Source organism: Somniosus microcephalus, chromosome 1 (assembly GCF_052327205.1).
Source record: "Somniosus microcephalus isolate GS21.2 chromosome 1, FLI_Smic_1.0, whole genome shotgun sequence".
NCBI classification, from domain to species: Eukaryota; Metazoa; Chordata; class Chondrichthyes; order Squaliformes; family Somniosidae; genus Somniosus; species Somniosus microcephalus.
In genome coordinates this window covers 223,028,808-223,046,466 of record NC_140987.1, presented here as the reverse complement: position 1 = coordinate 223,046,466, position 17,659 = coordinate 223,028,808, and the positions used below count along the sequence as shown (strand labels likewise).

Genomic DNA, 17,659 nt, shown 5'->3' with positions numbered 1-17,659 from the left:
GTATACAACAAGCACCTTTATTTTCCCTTTGGGGTATACTTTCTGCCCCGTATATGTTTTCAAGATAATGGATGTGTCTTTCAAAGGTATATGCGGAAATAGCCGCTCGTAATCCCGTCGACTTATGACGGTCAGAGCTGATCCTGTATCTAGCTCCATTTTAAACTGGGGACCCCGCTATCGTGAGGGTAACCCAAATGGTCTGGTAATCTTCTTTGGCAATTACATTATGTAATTTGAGACAGCTTAGTCTCTTGTTTCCGGAGTCGCTATCGCTCTTCTGGTCTTCGGAGCTACTGTCCGTCATCATTTGTACCTTTCTGTACTTTTCCTTATTGATTTTTTTCCTGTCCGTGGATTTTTTGTGTCCAGATCGGCATACACGTGCAATGTGTCCAATCTTTTGGTTTGTCCTTGAACCAGCAGTCCCTCTGGTCATGGGTGGATCTGCCGCAGCGATAACATCTCTCGAAACCCTGTGTCATTTCATGGGTGCCGAAGTCCTGTGGCTTTTGCTGTATCTCTGCAGCTCCTCTTGCGGCTGCTTCGTATGATACAGCCATACTGAAAGCCTTGTCCAGTGTCAAATCTTTCTCAGAAAGTAGCCTTTTCTGTGATCCTTCACTTAGGAGACCGCAGACGAATTTGTCTCGAAGAGAATCTGCCAGTCCTGCCCCGAATTGGCAGTGCTTTGACAGCCTCCTTAATTCGGTGAGGTAATCAGCGTTACTTTCATTCTTGTGCTGGTTCCTCTTGAAGAATTTGAATCGTTCCGCTATCAGCAGCGGTGTTGGGTTTAAGTGCTCCTGTAGGGTATCAACAATCTCCTTAAAATTCTTGTCCCTTGGTTTGGCTGGAGTGATTAAGTTTCGTAACAGCCCGTATGTCCTTGTGCCCATTAGATTGAGAAGTACTGATGCCTTTTTATCATCTTCTATTTCATTTGCTGTGCAATATACCTCTACTCTTTCCACATATGTGGTCCAATCCTCTATATTGCTATCAAAAGCATTAATATTGCCAGCCTTGGGCATCCTGAAAAAAAAATGGCGCCTCCCGCGCTTTCCCTTCTTCCTTGCAGAAAAAAAATGGCGCTTCCCGCGCTTTCCCGCCGCTGCTGCTGCTGACAACGCTGTTCTCCGCGGTTTTTATTTACATAGGTTTTTTTTTCAATAGGCGAGGTTTTTTTTTTCCAATAGGCGGAGCCTCGTTCCCGCCGGACTCTCTGGGACTTTTCCCTCCCTCTGCTTGGTCCGAACGCCAACCTGCTTTGCAGCGCCGGCCGTCTCCCAAGTGCTCCCCCCCTCTGTCTCCGTTTGCCTCCGCCTTTGCTGCTCGGCCCCGCTGCAGAGCCAGCCGATGGAGCCCCAGCCCGCCGCCCAGGAAGGATTATTGCAGTACCTGCCACCAGCTCGGCTAGCTGGTGAAATCACAGTTTTTTTTTCTTTCTTGTTTTTCTTCGACTTTCGTCTGAGGAATCAATCTCCTGGAGGTGCTGCCGAATTGCAGGCAAGTCCGTTTCCAATTCGTCGCCACTGTTGTATCCGTGTGTTAATGGAGACACGGAATGCAGGAGTTGGTTTCACAGGTGTTTACTGAACAAAGTCTGGAGGTGAACTAACAGATACAAGACACTATACAGGCTTATATAGCCCAAGTGGCCATTACCGGCATTACAGTACACAGGGTGCTCTTAAAGGCACATACACCACAGGTCCCTTACTTCAGGGAATAATAATTTGCTTCCCCAAACTCTTAAAAAAAAAAAAAAAAAAATAATAATAAAATCAAGCAAGTTTGTTAAATATCTCTACAGTTCTCAATTTCAACAGATATATCGATTCAGCTCCTTTTTAAAGATGCCAATAGACACCAAGTCAAGTTCCTTCTCTTGGGAATTTATTTCAGATATATCCACTATCCTACAGTATTTGGAGGAAAAAAGTTTTTCTAATTTCAAACCTAGCTTGAAGCTTATGAATCTAGTCCTATGCTCATTGTCCAGATAAATAGCTTGTTTGCTTCCATCGCATTGATACCTTTAACAATTGGGAAGATATGCATCAATAACTATGGGATAATTAAGGAGTCAGCAAGGATTTGTAAAAATGCAAGTCATGGCTGAAATTTGAGAGTTCTGCGAAGAATAATGAAGTGTACTGATAAAGGAATTGCAGTGCGTATGTGAATATTTAAAAAGCATTAGTAACATTTCACAGAGGAGGCCTGTTGATAAAATAAAGCTACATGGTATTGAAGGAAATGTGGCAGCATTGATAAGAAGTTCACTGAAGGACAGAAAACAGAGTGGTAATACCCCAGGTTTTATACAGGGAGACAGAGTACATAAGCAAAGAAAGAATGCTAAATCTATACAAATCACTGGCTAGGCTGCAGTTAGAATATTGCGTCCAGTTTTAGACACTCTACTTTAGGAAGCATGTTGATACAGTGCTAAACCTACACAAATTATTGGTTAGGCCATAGTTAGAATACTGTGTCCAGTTCTGGATGCTCTACTTTAGGAAAAATATCAAGACAATGGGGAGGTGTGTAGAAGAAATCCACTAAAATGATACCAGGTATAGGGACTTTAGTAATGAGGAGAGAATGGAGTCGCAGACTCTCTTCATAGAGCAGAGAGAGCCAAGGTGCTTAAAGCTTTGAAGAGTTTTGATAAGGTAAATAGGAATACTACTTTGACTGGTCGATTAGTTGGTAGTTAAGGAACATACGTTTATCACCAGAAGATTTTAGGAGAATTAAAAAAATTGCTGTAGATTGTTAGGACATGGAATTTCTTACCAAAACTAGAACTGGTAATAGCTTTTAAAAGGAAAATTAATAAATAGTTGATAAAGAATTTGTTAAAAAAGGTATGAGAATGGGACTATGTGGATAGCTCTTTCAGAGAACCAGCACAGGCGTGATGGGCCAAATGGCTCCCCTCTGTGCTGTAAAATTCTATGATTCTAACTATGCAGCTAAGTACATACACAAAGTAATTCAAGCACATATTTTCAAGTAATACTACTGATGTACCTGAAATGTTATTTTATGCAATGCAATTAAATGTGCAGTAAAATTTAGACAGCGCGTGAAATACTGCACCCCCCCCCACCCACCACCAAATTTGAATCCAGTTCACTTTACATCGATAGTGGCATTGTAGGTGACATTTAGAGACAAGATAGGCGTGGAAATCCAGAGTCTGAGTTTCTAACTGCCAATGTAAGAGAGGTACAAGACTTAATTCGAACCCCCTAATATCTTCCAACCCTTTTACATCTTGTAAAATGGCCCCGAACTGGGCATCCTTTCTTCCACAATACTGTAATTCTGGCTTGGTTTTTGTATTAGCAATGCTGTGTCAGTAAAAGCGAGCTGACAGTAGCAAGTCTCCAATCAGTAAACCCTGCACCATTCTGGCTCTTTCACATTTCCTTTTTCCAATTAACTGCTGAATGGAAACACTCATCACAGAAACCATATTCTAATCAATTCAATTTTGTTCCTCAATTACAGGTCATGCCAATTTTACACCAGCGCTCCAGAACATAATTAATCAAAAATCAGCATAAAATGTGTATTCATCTTAAACCGACAGCTCCCAAATGTATTTGCAATGAAACAGCCAACAGAGTTACTCTGCTATAAAAAACATTCTCTCAAGACAATTTCCTTCTACTTTAAAAAAGCACATTAAAAAAAAAAATCTAGATTTTAATTTCAGGTTCTATATATTGCAATTTACCTGAATTTCTGGTAAGTCTGTGATAAATAGCTATTCATAGCTGACAATTGTGCATTTTCTCCTTCGAACAGCTTGTTTGAAGCAGCATGCTGCAGCACCTTTGCCACGGAGCCCAAGTTCCGCCGTTGGTCAGGATGGAGCTGGCCACCAGCTGTCATGTCAATGATGTCAAATCCATCAGGTGCAACAATAGCTGGGTTCATGTAGCGATAATAAAGAAGGTTGCCTACAATCTACAAATAGCAATTGACAATATTAAAATCACTTGGACAAGATTTTTTTTTAGATCATTACAAAATAAACAAGAAATAGGTCCCTTTTTAGAATGAATATAAAATATCTCCTCTCCCCCCGGCCCCCCCGTCTTAAATCGACGATGCTCCACAGACTAGCTGCCTAGAATTAATAATCAACATTATAACTTTGTGATGATCCACATTACATTGGGAATTCCCAGGTATGCATCCAATGCATTGCATGAAAATTCAGGGCCTTCAGCTTGTAAAATCTCAAATATGCTACTGCACTTTCAGAATCTCATATGGCCATGCAGAGTATGATTTTGCAGTACTTCTGCATATTGAGTTAAGTTATGTACACTTAAGCAGGCCTGTCCAGGTGGATTGTTAGAAAATTATCCTGCAAAATAAGCTGATGGAATAAGAAACTCAGCATTAACACATTTGAAACAGGATTCCTGATGTAGGGCCTAAGGCAGAACTGCATGTAAAGCAGAGGGGATTAGCCATAAGCTATCAACAGACTGAACACCTGGTTAAGGTTTTTAGTTCCATGACATTTCTAAAACTTTGAATGTACCGCCTATAAGCTTTTGGGCAAACTCTCGAAAACTGAGGTGTTCAGTGCCTTCATGTAGTTAAACTCAGAGAGCAGGTTACGTACTAATTTGTATCTTCCACTTTCAAAAGGAAGTCCTTGTATGGCGCTGTGCAAGAAAGAAACCAGTTCTGCCGCACTGGGCCACAAGTATGCCTTCAAGATTATTTGAATAACATGATGGTACACATTTGCAGTGCCAGCACACATTATCATTCCTCAGATTAAAGGTTTCAGTAAACATGCCACTGAACATTTTGATTATTACTTTTAAAAGAAAAAGAAAAAAGGACATTGCTAACAATTAGATCTATGCACTACTTCAGGGATCGGTGTTTCCTTATATTCTTATAAAGGCAATGATTGTACTTATGGCTAAGTTGGAAAACATGAAGATAGATTCAACATGCTGATGGTCATTCACTGGCAATATAGACCCATTCCCATCTACATCTTGAGATGGACTATTTACCAACCTTTGCAGTCTATTGAGCACAATATGGTCACAGTGTTAGTGTTTATGCTGGTGGACTGTAAATCCTACATTACCACAAGGTAAAATAATGAAGAAAACAGCACAGAGCAAAAGAAAATATAAGAGGTGAAATTTAAGGCATTAATAAAGAAAGTGCATTTCAAACAATATACAAGCAGTTGCCCTGTGTTGTTTTTCCACATAGGACGGCACAAAATTAGATTCACTGAGTAGTAGCCTGTAACAACAGGATATAGAGGCACTGGAGAAGGTGCAAAGAAGATTTACATGATACCAGAACTGAGAGGTTATAACTCTCAGGAAAGACTGAACAGGCTACAGCTCTTTTCTTTAGAAGAGGGGGCTGGGGAGGGTGGCCTAATAGAAGTCTTTAAAATTATGAAGGGGTTTCATAGGGAAGACGTTGAGAAGATTTTCCCACTTGTGGGAGTGTGCAAAACTAGGTCATAAATACAAGATAGTTGCAAATTAGTCCAATAAGGAATTCAGGAGAACTATTTACCCAGAGTGGTTATAATGTGGAACTTGCTACCACACGGAATAGTTGAGGTGAGCAGCATAGATGCATTTAAGGGGAAGCTTGATAAGCACACGAGGAAGGAAGGAATATAAGGATGCGCTGATAGGGTTAGAGGAAGTAGGGTGGGAGGAGGCTCGTGTGAAGCATAAACACCGGCATAGACCAGTTGGGCCGAATGGCCTGTTCCTGTGCTGTAAATTCTATGCAACAAACAACCAAAAGGAAATTTTATAATATTTGATTTTACGGGACACATTTACATTGTGAAATCAATAAAATAACTTTCTTTTACATTTGCAATAGGATTAACTCCCTCATTGATGTGTAAACCATATACTACCTCTCCACGTAACTTGCCCTTCACTAGAGGACTATTGCTACAGTTTTCATGGACATTAGAAGTAAAAGCTACTGTAGATTAAATCATCGTGGCATTTCTTTAAAAGCCTATCAATATGACAGTTTCTACAAAAAACTTTTTAAATTGGAACACAACCTGCCAAATATTTTTTTTTTTTTTACTATGTTACTTCTGCCACAGCCAGCGGAAGTAAAATGTAATGTTATAGACTTGTATAGAGCTACCTTTAGCAGTTCATCCTCAGTGGAATCAGGAAATTTCTCATGAAGCGAGTTCTTCAGAACTTTGGCTATGTACCTCATTCCATAACTACACACAGACAAATGGATTAAAACAAGGAGAAGGTGAAAAAAGTTAACACTGGTATAACAATGGATTCTCAAATAAAACAGAAGCATGATTAAATAAAAGGCATTTGTTTGAAACATGAAGCAAAAAAAAACTATTAAGAAGTGCTCTTGAAATGATTTTTACATTTTACTGAGCCAAAAAAAATCTCTCCTGCCCTCTACAGGAAAGTGAAATACACTTGCGCGTCAAAGGTTAAACTGAGACTTTATTGAGCAAGTAAACTAATTATGGATGAAAGCAACTTTTACAAAATGTGACGTTGACACAAGGTGGAATAGATGACATCAATTTTCTGTGTGATCACAACCAGAATCATCATGGTTTAATACTTTTGTTTCCCACATGAATTATCCGTTTGGGAGAACACATTTCATTTAGAACCAAAATAAACTCGATTTAACTGCTAGCCACCACCAGTACTGGAGAAAGGATGGAGCAATCCAAGTATTGCGAACAAGGACAACATATTTTGCTGCAGGAAGACTCCAGGATAGAGCTCTGCATTGAGAGAGAAAAAATGATCTCTGCATCTCTTTGCTAAAGCAATTCAAAACTAATCTCATTGCCCCGCTCTCACCCCATTGCACTGTACCCTATGCCCTTATTTATGAAACCCAGAATTCTGGAGACCTTAATGGATTTATCTATCTGCACTCATACTTTCAAGGAATTATATAGTTGAAGCGATAGGTCCGCTTGTCCATTCACACCTTTGTGTTTTTCCATTTTGTCTTTTCTCCTATTCCTGGTTTTTCCTCCCAAAATGCAGTGCTTCACATGTCCAAATTAAATTGCATCTACTCACTCAGCTAACCCAAGTCTTCCCGATATATTTACAATCCTCCTTGCTGTTTGCTGAACCCCCTACTTTTGCAGTGTCAGAAAATTTCAAGAGTGTGCTCCCTATACACAAGTGCGAATCATTTTCACATACAGGGAACAAGAGAACCCAGCACCGATCCTTAGGGTATACATTGCTTTCAACCCTTCTCCAATCTGAGCAACACACATTTTACCCTAATTCATTGTTTTCTGTCAGTCAACCAATTTTCTATCCATACTGCTATATTTCCATGTGCTTAAACTTTTCTAGCAAGCCTCGTGAAACAGCTTATCAAGTGTATTCTGAAAATCTATATACACTACAGTTGCCTGACCTGCTGAGTTTTTCCAGCATTTTCTGTTGTTATTTCTACATTTACTGTAGTGTGTTTACTTATGCAATCATTCACTCCTTCAAAAACTATTAAATTTGCCAAACATGACTAGCCTTATCAAATTCATCCTGGCTGTTGTTGATTAACCCATGCATTTCTAAATACTTGCACGAATATTTGATGATAAAGTCAACATCCATAGTCTATCAGTCTATTATTGCACATTTATCATGGTTGTTTGAAGTCTGTTACAAAATTATCACTCCGCATCCACCCATCAGTTCCCATTGTTATTTTTAAAAAGTGAAGGATACATAAACAAAAATCATACATTGGAATTCTATAATTCAAATCGAGTCTGCATTATCCATAATATTCCAGAAAATGTCTTATTTTGAGGAGATGTGTACTATATTTAATTACAACATCCATTAGGAGGGTGAGAATGGGAAAGAAGCGAAAGAGGAAGTAGTCAGGTCAGCAGCAAAACCAATATGTAACCCAAATTCCTCTTTAGCGCTTGTTGCTAATGCTGGTAGGGACAAAAATCAGTCTCTTTTTTGCAGGCAGGCAGAAGAACCTGAGCAAAGCACGTTTATCAGCTTACTAACTTCCCATTCTTTGGCTGCTACAACTCAAACAAAATCCAGCAGGAAGTCAATCACTTCATCACTTACTTTTAATATAAAGAGGAAATGCATTTGATAATCACTGACCTGCAGTTTGATATAATGTACACAAACTAGTGTTGGGATTTACACCAAATGGTTAGCAGCAAAGATTCTATACAACTGTAATCACAGGGATTCAGAATCAAAAAATATATTGGCTGGCAGCAATTATCTTAAAGCACAACCTAATACACAAGATGGGGTAGAAATTGGTTTAAGCCCAATTTTGGGTGCAGAATGGGTGCCATGCTCGGAGTTCGCACCCAAACATGTGGACACAACTAAGGCCCCAAATTGGTCCCCCTGATTAATTAATTTCAATAAAATAGATGGGCAGCCAGCGCTACTCACGCTGTTCACTGGCAGCTCGCCTACTGGGGGGGTGGTCAATATCGCGCATTGTTGATGCCATTTAAAGGCAACCTGCACCTCTTAAAAAGGGGGGGGGTGCATTTTGGCTGCAGGAAACTGAGGCAAAAGTTTGTTGATAATGGCAGGCAGAGGAGAAGTTGCAGGAGCCCCTTGGTTACCAGACATCCTGATTCACGCACGGGACCCTTATTAACATAATGATGCCTACATTTATTTCAGGTGGCCGCCAGGGACGTCTCACAAAAGCCCAAACCAATATGGCGTCGGGTGCACTTCTGGCATGGGATGTCGCATTGAAAATTTTCACTTTGTGATGCCCATTCTGGGTTTGGTAAATGGGTGAAATGCATACTAATTTCTATCCCAATATCTCTAAATTTGAAATAGCTCTTTTCATTTTGATTCAGACTGGAGGGAAATGTTAATCCCACTATAGAAATTGAGAAAGGTGCCTGTGTAAACCATTAAAAAAAGCCAATGTCATGAAAACAAAAATACAGATGGAAATGTTATCAGGATAAAAAAAAATTTAATTTTTTTTACAACGATACAAATGGGAAGATTTCAATGTGCTCTAAACAAGATCAGTATTTGATGTGGAAATGTCTTAAAAATTTGGTTGAAATCTAATAATAATTGTAACATACAGAAGCCAAATCAATGTTTATTGATACAAACATACTGATGGCGTTTAGCTATAGAATACAAAAATAAAGTCTAGAAGGGAGTCTCGTGAGTTTTGATATGTTTAAAATTAATTTATATTACTTCCATTTCAGATATTTGCTTTTATGTATTTTTTCTGATTCTGAATCCATATTCAATATAAAATGATGGGGAATGGGACTAATTGGATAGCTCTTTCAAAGAGCTGCATCGGCACGATGGGCCGAATGGCCTCCTTCTGTGCTGCATCATTCTATGATTTTTGCTACTTACGGAATGGCATCCAAGGATGTGCATATCGACACGAGAACCTTATCAGTGACCGCCTGCAGGTTGTGCATGGAGGATTCGAGTTTTGTCATCACATCTGCGTGTGACAAGGCCTGCTCTGTTGTTACATCATATGGCAGTTTACTACAAACACATAAGCATTTAATATTACCTTAGGCATGCAATTTGTAGTGCCTGTTATGAACAGGAATTCCAGTAAAAATATTGTAAAAAAATAAATTGAATTCCTCTCATTGGAGCGTGGAACTGCCCATTGTTTGAATGAAGTTATCTACCCATTACAAGTTGAAGTGGTGGAAGAAAGAGATGGGAGTCACATGCTATATAGATTCTTGAAACACCTGGCTTCCCATTCCCACCCTGCCTAAAATCCCATGTGATCCTCAGTTCTTTTTAACAAAGGCAGATAAAGTTGTGAGGAAGGTCTAATTATTTTTAAAATTATTTTTGTTTACTGTAGGAATTAACTTAAAGACTAAATGAAGAGCACAAGTAAAAAAAGTGAAGAACTGGACAATTATCTTTTTGCTGACAAAAGTGAAGAAAAGCAAAAGTTTTACCACTTTACCCCCATATTTAAAAAAAACTATGGCCCAGATTTTGCGCTCAGCGGCGAAGTGACGGCGATCGGTGCGGACCTAGAAAAAAGCTGCCCACAAATATCGAGCGATCTCTGTGGTGTAGATTACACCTTTCTCAATGTTAATTTCATTCTGCCATCGCCTATAGGGGATCTCCGGTGTCCAGCAACAGGGATGTCACTGGCTAAGCAGCCAATCACACTGAAGAATTCTCAGACAGCAAACCAGGAAGTAAAATGCACAGATTATCCTTGATTTTTTAATCATTTTACAGAGAGCGAAATAAACTAGGACATACACATGGGATTAAGGTAGAACCTTAAAAAAAATTAATTATTCTAAAAATCTAGGAATTTTTTATTATAATGAAGAAATTTGACATTTCAAATATAAAATTAGTTTTTCAGAGCCAGAGAGGTTGTACAGCAGTAATTATGACTTAGTGTGCCATTATAAAATCAGTTACGCTTAATTCAACAAGGTTTAACTTTAAGGATTTTTACAGTGTGAATAGAGCATAAAAAGCTGAAGTTCACATCAATTCAAGTGATTTCTAAGATTTCCATCTGCAAGGACTGCAACAGCGCACCCTGTGGAGGAGCAAGGTATCACTAACAACTTCAAGATTTCCATGTTTAACTGCACATGTGCAGACTCCAGAAGTTGCTGTCAATTTTACAGAGTAATGACAGCGAACACCGACAGCTTCACTGTTATTACAACCGCAAATTCCAGGGTTATATATAGGTGCAGTGCAAGAGAGAAAATTGATGCACAGGAAACTGCTCTCTGCTAGGGTCCAGGGATAAGAAGGGCGAGAAAGTTGGTGTATAACAGACAACAAGAATGAAGGATAACACACCTAGGAGGAACACAAACGTGTTTTCATTTATTACTATTTATTTACATACCAAGATTAATTTCCCTTAAAAGATTGCTTGAAGTGAGGAGGACCTCTCTTTTTCTGTGCCAAGAACCCCTGAGAATATTGATACAGTCCCAGTCAAATGCCAATACATTCCCAAGGAATCTTCTATCTTTTGTAAGAGTGTCCACCAACATTCTCGCTAAGCTGCGTGGCCTGGAGGTCACGCGCAGGCGCTCACCGGCTTTTACATGGAAGAAACCGCGCATGCGCAAAAATATGATTGGGTCGCGCAGCCAGTTAAAGGGACTGTGCATGAAAAGAAATTAGAGGGAACATTGGTGCCCACCCAAGGAAAAACAGTTTCCATTGATATACAGTAACAGAAATGTGTTAGCAGGTCAACAAACATAAAAAAATAAAAGAAAAAAACTCTTAAGCCACTATGCCCACAGCATATGGTACACCTGGCCTCAGGTGGACAGAAATCTGATGGTCTTGTGGATGTGGCCCTGATTAACTCATTTTTCTCCAAGTGCTTGTGTCATCCCACAATACAGACTTTAGTAGTTTACCATCAACTGAAGACTAAATGGCCTAAATGGTCTTCTATTTTGAAGAGAATCACATTTGTCATCTTTCAGGCCGCTGACATAACCTCAGCCTTTCTAATCTGCTTTTTTGAAGCTTTCCTATATTCTCTATATTTGTTAGGCTTGTAAACACCAAACGCTTTTTATTAAATTTCAAATTTGATCTAATTTTCCTGTTTATTAATGGAGCTCCATGTACACATTGAACCTTACATTACAGCAAGTTTTATATACAGGATTAAAATGATCGATTTCCAAATTGCAAATAGCCATTAATTCACTTTCAATTTAATGAGTGCTCAACAATGCCCATCTGTTTGGCAGGATATGCACCTCAAAACATGCCGAAACCTGACAATTTCTAGATCCTGGATTTTTGCTTCAAACCATCACTTTAGGGTGTGTAGTCAGGATAGGATTGCAGGAAATGGTGACAAATGTTAATGCTTTCTATTGGCTTGTGTTTTCTTCTGGTTTCTGTTGCATGTTTTTGTTGAAATGCTGGCCTTATGAAACCATACCAGTTATCCGCTAGAGGGACGAACGCTGGGAATTTAGCAGGTCCCTTTTAATATCTGTCACTCATACTGAACAGTGTAGAGAGCCCAAATGCACACACTAGGAACTGGTTTGCTAACATTCAAGTATCATCATTCTCAGCATTATAGCTAATGTTGCATTAAATTCAAAGAAAATTTATCTAGGTATAGAGTCAGTCAGAATATATACTAGACCAACTTCTCCTGATAGGAAGATAGGTCATTTATAGATAAAAGCTCTAAATTAGGGTGGAATCTTCAGAGATTCTCCAACACCTATGATGAGGATGGCTCTCAGAATTTTACAGCACAGAAGGAGGCCCTGTAGCCCATCACACCTGTGCTAGCTCTCTGAAAGAGGTATCTACTTAAATGGTTCAGAATTTGTGGTCAGCAGCAAGCAAAGGCATTCGCTGCTGGCCCCGAAGTTTGCCTTATACAAGGATCTCTCGATCTCTGTCAAGGACTTCGGGTTTTCCAACATTCAGTTCAATTTAAATCAACGGAGGCTAGTGGGGATCCCCTTGCGCGAGCTGCTGGGACGTAAACAAGCTGGCTAAGCAGCCAATCAAAATGCAGAATTCACAGATAGCAAACCAGGAAGTGAGTAAGCTCTTAAAATTCTATCTTTTAAAAAATGAGAGCGCAAAATAAAGATTGGACTCTCACATGGGGAAAAGGCAAACCTGAAATAAAGATGAACAAACTTAAAAAATTTAAGTTTCTTAAAAATTGTAATTTTTATTAAAATGAGTAACTTTCACACTGCACAGAATTAAAATTAGTCTTTCAGAGCCTTAACCTTTGTTAACAGTCAATACGCTGCTAAAACCCCATTTACACGTAATCCCTTTGGGTCTAACTTTTAGTGGGGAATTTAACAGCGTAATTGCCGCGGAAGAGCCGAAGAGTGTCAGTTTCACTGAAGTGAGTGATTTCACCGATTGCTGGCTCTGTGGGGCGGGGGCACAGCGCAGCCTGTGTCAGAGCCTTGAATGACAGTTTCAAAGGTGGAATGACGGTGGGTGCTGCCAGTTCGCAGTCACCTGGACCGCAAAAATCGAGGCCATTGTATTCTCCGCCCATTCACAATACCCTTATCATTGTTTTTTTTTTTACATGAAATAATCCAGTTCCCTTCTTGAATGTTGTTATGGATTCTACTTCTACCACTGACTCTGTAGCAACCCGTGGCATGCTCCTCCTGCACTATGTAGGAAATCAGGGACACTTCCTGTGTCCCTGATGACCATGTGTGCAGGAAGTGTATCCAGCTGCAGCTACTGACAGACCGCATGGCGGTGCTGGAGCTGCGAATGGATACATACTGGAGCATTCACGATGTTGAAGATGTTGTGGATATCACGTTGGTCACACCGCAGGTAAAGGCTGCACAGGCAGGAAGGGAATGGGTGACCGCCAGGCAGAGTAGTAGGCGCAGGCAGGTAATGCAGGGGTCCCCTGCGGCCATCCCCCTTTCAAACAAATATATCGCTTTGGATATTGTTGGGGAGGATGTCTTATCAGGGGAAGGCAGCAGCAACCAACTTCCTGGCACCATGGGTGGTTCTGCTGCACGGGACAGAAGGTAAAAGAGCAGGAGAGCTATAGTGATAGGGGATTCTATTGTAAGGGGAATAGATAGGCGTTGCTGTGGCCGCAAACGAGACTCCAGGTTGGTATGTTGCCTCCCTGGTGCAAGGGTCAAGGATGTTTCGGAGCGGCTGCAGGGCATTCTGGAGGGGGAGGGTGAACAGCCAGTTGTCGTGGTGCATATAGGTACCAACGATATAGGTAAAAAACAGGATGAGGTCCTAAAAGCTGAATATAGGGAGTTAGGAGGTAAATTAAAAAATAGGACCTCAAATGGTAGTAATCTCAGGATTGCTACCAGTGCCACGTGCTAGTCAGAGTAGAAACAGAAAGATATTTCAGCTGGATAAGTGGCTAGAAGAATGGTGCAAGGGGGAGGGATTCAAATTCCTGGGACATTGGAACCAGTTCTGGGGGAGGTGGGACCAGTGCAAACTGGATGGTTTGCACCTGGGCAGGACCGGGACCGATGTCCTAGGGGGAGTGTTTGCTAGTGCTGTTGGGGAGGGTTTAAACTAAAATGGCAGGGGGTTGGGAACCTGTGCAGAGAGACAGAGGAAAGGGAAGCAAGGATAGAAGCAAAAGTGGAAGGCAGAGAAATTAAGGGTGTAAATCAAACATGGCCGCAGTAAACAATAATTCTAAAAGGTCTAAGAGTGTTAAAAAAACAAGCCTGAAGGCTTTGTGTCTTAATGTGAGGAGCATTCGTAATAAGATGGATGAATTAGCTGCGCAAATAGATGTAAACAGATGTGATATAATTGGGATAGACACAGATATAGACATGGCTCCAGGGTGACCAAGGCTGGGAATTCAACATCCAGGGGTAATCAATATTCAGGAAGGACAGGCAAAAAGGAAAAGGCAGTGGGGTAGCATTGCTGGTTAAAGAGATTAACACAATAGTAAGGAACGATATTAGCTCTGATGATGTGGAATCTGTATGGGTAGAGCTGAGAAATACCAAGGGGCAGAAAATGTTAGTGGGAGTTGTATACAGACCCCCAAACAGTAATGCTGAGGTTGGGGATGGCATTAAATGGGAAATTAGAGATATGTGCAATAAGGGCACAGCATGGGTGACTTTAATCTACATATAGATTGGTCTAAACAAATTAGTAACAATACTGTGGAACAGGAATTCCTAGAGTGTATACGGGATGGTTTCCTGAACCAATATGTCGAGGAACCAACTAGAGATTGGACCATCTTAGACTGGATATTATGTAATGAGAAAGGATTAAGTAGCAATCTTGTTCTGCTAGGCCCCTTGGGTAGGAGTGATCATAATATGATAGAATTCTTCATTAAGATGGAGAGTGAAGTAGATGATTCGGAGACTTGGGTACTGAATTTAAATAAAGGAAACTATGATGGTATGAGGCGTGAGTTGGCTAGGATGGATTGGGGAATGTTGCTTAAAGGGTTGACGGTGAATAGGCAATGGCAATCATTTAAAGATTGCATGGATGAACTACAGAATTAGTTCATCCTTGTTTGGCATAAAAATAAAACAAAAAAGGTGACTCAACATTGGCTAACAAGGGAAATTAGGGATAGCATAAGATCCAAGGAGAGGACATATAAATTGGCCAGAAAGAAAAAGCAGCAAACCTGAGGATTGGGAGCAGTTTAGGGTTCAGCAAAGGAGGACAAAGGGATTAATTAAGAGAGGGAAAATAGAGTATGAGAGTAAGCTTGCAGGGAACATAAAAACTGACTGTAAAAGCTTCTATAGATATGTGAAGAGAAAAAGATTGGTAAAGTCAAGCATAGGTCCCTTGCAGTCAGAATCAGGGGAATTTATAATGGGGAACAAAGACATGGCAGACCAATTAAATACATATTTTGGTTCGGTCTTCACAAAGGAGGACGCAAATAACCTCCCAGAGATGTCGGGGAACATAGGGTCTGATGAAAGGGAGGAACTGAATGAAATCAGTATTTGTAGGGAAATGATGTTAGGGAAATTGATGGGATTGAAGGCCGATAAATCCCCAGGGCCTGATAATCTACATCCTAGGGTACTTAAGGAAGTGGTTCTAGAAATAGTAGGTGCATTGCTGGTCATCTTCCAAAATTCTATAGACTCTGGAACAGTTCCCATGGATTGGAGGGTAGCTAATATAACCCCACTATTTAAAAAAGGTGGTAGAGAAAAAACAGGGAATTATAGATCGGTAAGCCTAACATCGGTAGTGGGGAAAATGCTAGAGTCCATTATCAAAAATGTAATAGCAGAGCACTTGGGAAACAATGACAGGATCAGACAAAGTCAACATGGATTTACAAAAGGTAAATCATGCTTGACTAATCTACTGGAATCTTTTGAGGATGTAACTGGTAGAATAGATAAGGGAGAACCAGTGGATGTGATGGATTTGGACTTTCAGAAGGCTTTCGATAAGGTCCCGTATAAGAGACTAGCGTGCAAAATTAAAGCACATGGGATTGGGGATAAGGTACTGATTGCTTCCTGTCTGCCAACCAGTTTTCTATCCAAAGAGTTGGAATAAACGGGTCTTTTTCTGAGTGGAAGGCAGTGACTAGTGGAGTACCGCAGGGATCGGTGCTAGGAGCCCAGTTATTCACAATATATATTAATGATGATCTAGACGAGGGAACTAGATGTAATATCTCCAAGTTTGCAGATGACACAATGCTGGGTGGGCGTGTGTGCTGCGAGGAGGATGCAGAGAAACTCCAGTACGATTTGGACAGGTTGGGCGATTGGGCAGATGCAGTATAATGTGGATAAATGCGAGGTTATCCACTTGGTGGCAAAAACAGGAAGGCAGATTATCTGAACGGCAATAGATTGGGAAAAGGGGAAGTGCAACGAGACCTGGGTGTCCTTGTGCATCAGTCGCTGAAGGTAAGCATGCAGGTGCAGCAGGCAGTTAAGGCGGCAAATGGTATGCTGGCCTTCATAGCGAGAGGATTCGAGTACAGGAGCAAGGATGTCTTGCTGCAGTTGTACAGGGCCTTGGTGAGACCACACCTTGAGTATTGTGTGCAGTTTTGGTCACCTTATCTGAGGAAGGAGTTCAGTGAAGATTCACCAGACTGATACCTGGGATGGCAGGAATGTCATAAGAGAGATTGTGTTGATTAGGCTTATATTTGCTAGAGTTAAGATGAATGAGAGGGGTCTCATTGAAACTTATAAAATTCTAACAGGACTAGACAGACTAGATGCAGGAAGGCTGTTCCCAATGGCGGGGGAGTCCAGAACCAGGGGTCACAGTCTAAGGATAAGGGGTAGGCCATTTAGGACTGAGATGAGGAGGAATTTCTTCACCCAGAGAGCGGTGAACCTGTGGAATTCTCTACCACAGAAGACAGTTGAGGCCAATTCATTAAATATATTCAAGGAGTTAGATATATTTCTTAAGGATAAGGGGATCAAGTGATATGGGGATAAAGCAGGGACAGGGTACTGAATTTGGATGATCAACCATGATCGCATTGAATGACGGAGCAGGCCCGAGGGGCCGAATGGCCTACTCCTGCTCCTATCTTCTTTGTTTCTACCTTTTCCTTTACTCTTTTGGTGATGATCTTAGATTTACAGCCTCTAGTTACTGACTCATCAGTAGAAATAGTTCCCCCCCAGTTACTTCATTAAAACCTCTCAATTTTGAACAACTGTTAAATCGGCTCTTATCTTCTTTATTCTAATGAAAAAAGTCCCCAGTTTCTCTTAATGTCTTCTCATAACTAGCAGGCCCCCCATCCCTGGTATTACCTCTGTACCCTCTCCATGGCCTTGACATCCTTCCTAAAGTAGTAATTTGTCATGAAAGTATACTGGAATAAACATCAAAAAATATGTAGGCTGGAGAAATAGCATTTACTTTTTTTTTTTTAAATACCTAACTATTTCACACTCTAAGAATTTCTCTTTCTCATGTTGCTTAATGAATACTCAGCAGGAAACAAGAAAGCTCAACTACACCAGCTTCCTGCATCTCTTCTCCCTCCATCTCCCATATAACCTGCTTTAGTATGG

General features: G+C 40.5%; 1 protein-coding gene across 4 annotated transcripts in view; it reads right to left on the bottom strand.

Moving 5' to 3' along the window:
• Positions 1-17,659, bottom strand: part of iqgap2 (IQ motif containing GTPase activating protein 2) — a 385,400-nt gene that overhangs the window by 68,531 nt on the left and 299,210 nt on the right. For all 4 annotated transcript variants that reach the window (XM_085990677.1, XM_085990687.1, XM_085990695.1 and 1 more), the window contains 3 exons: positions 9,459-9,599; positions 6,193-6,277; positions 3,755-3,987 (listed from right to left, as the gene is read on the bottom strand). In XM_085990677.1, coding sequence (XP_085846803.1) covers positions 3,755-3,987; positions 6,193-6,277; positions 9,459-9,599 — 459 coding nt within the window. The remainder of the gene's footprint in view (positions 1-3,754; positions 3,988-6,192; positions 6,278-9,458; positions 9,600-17,659) is intronic.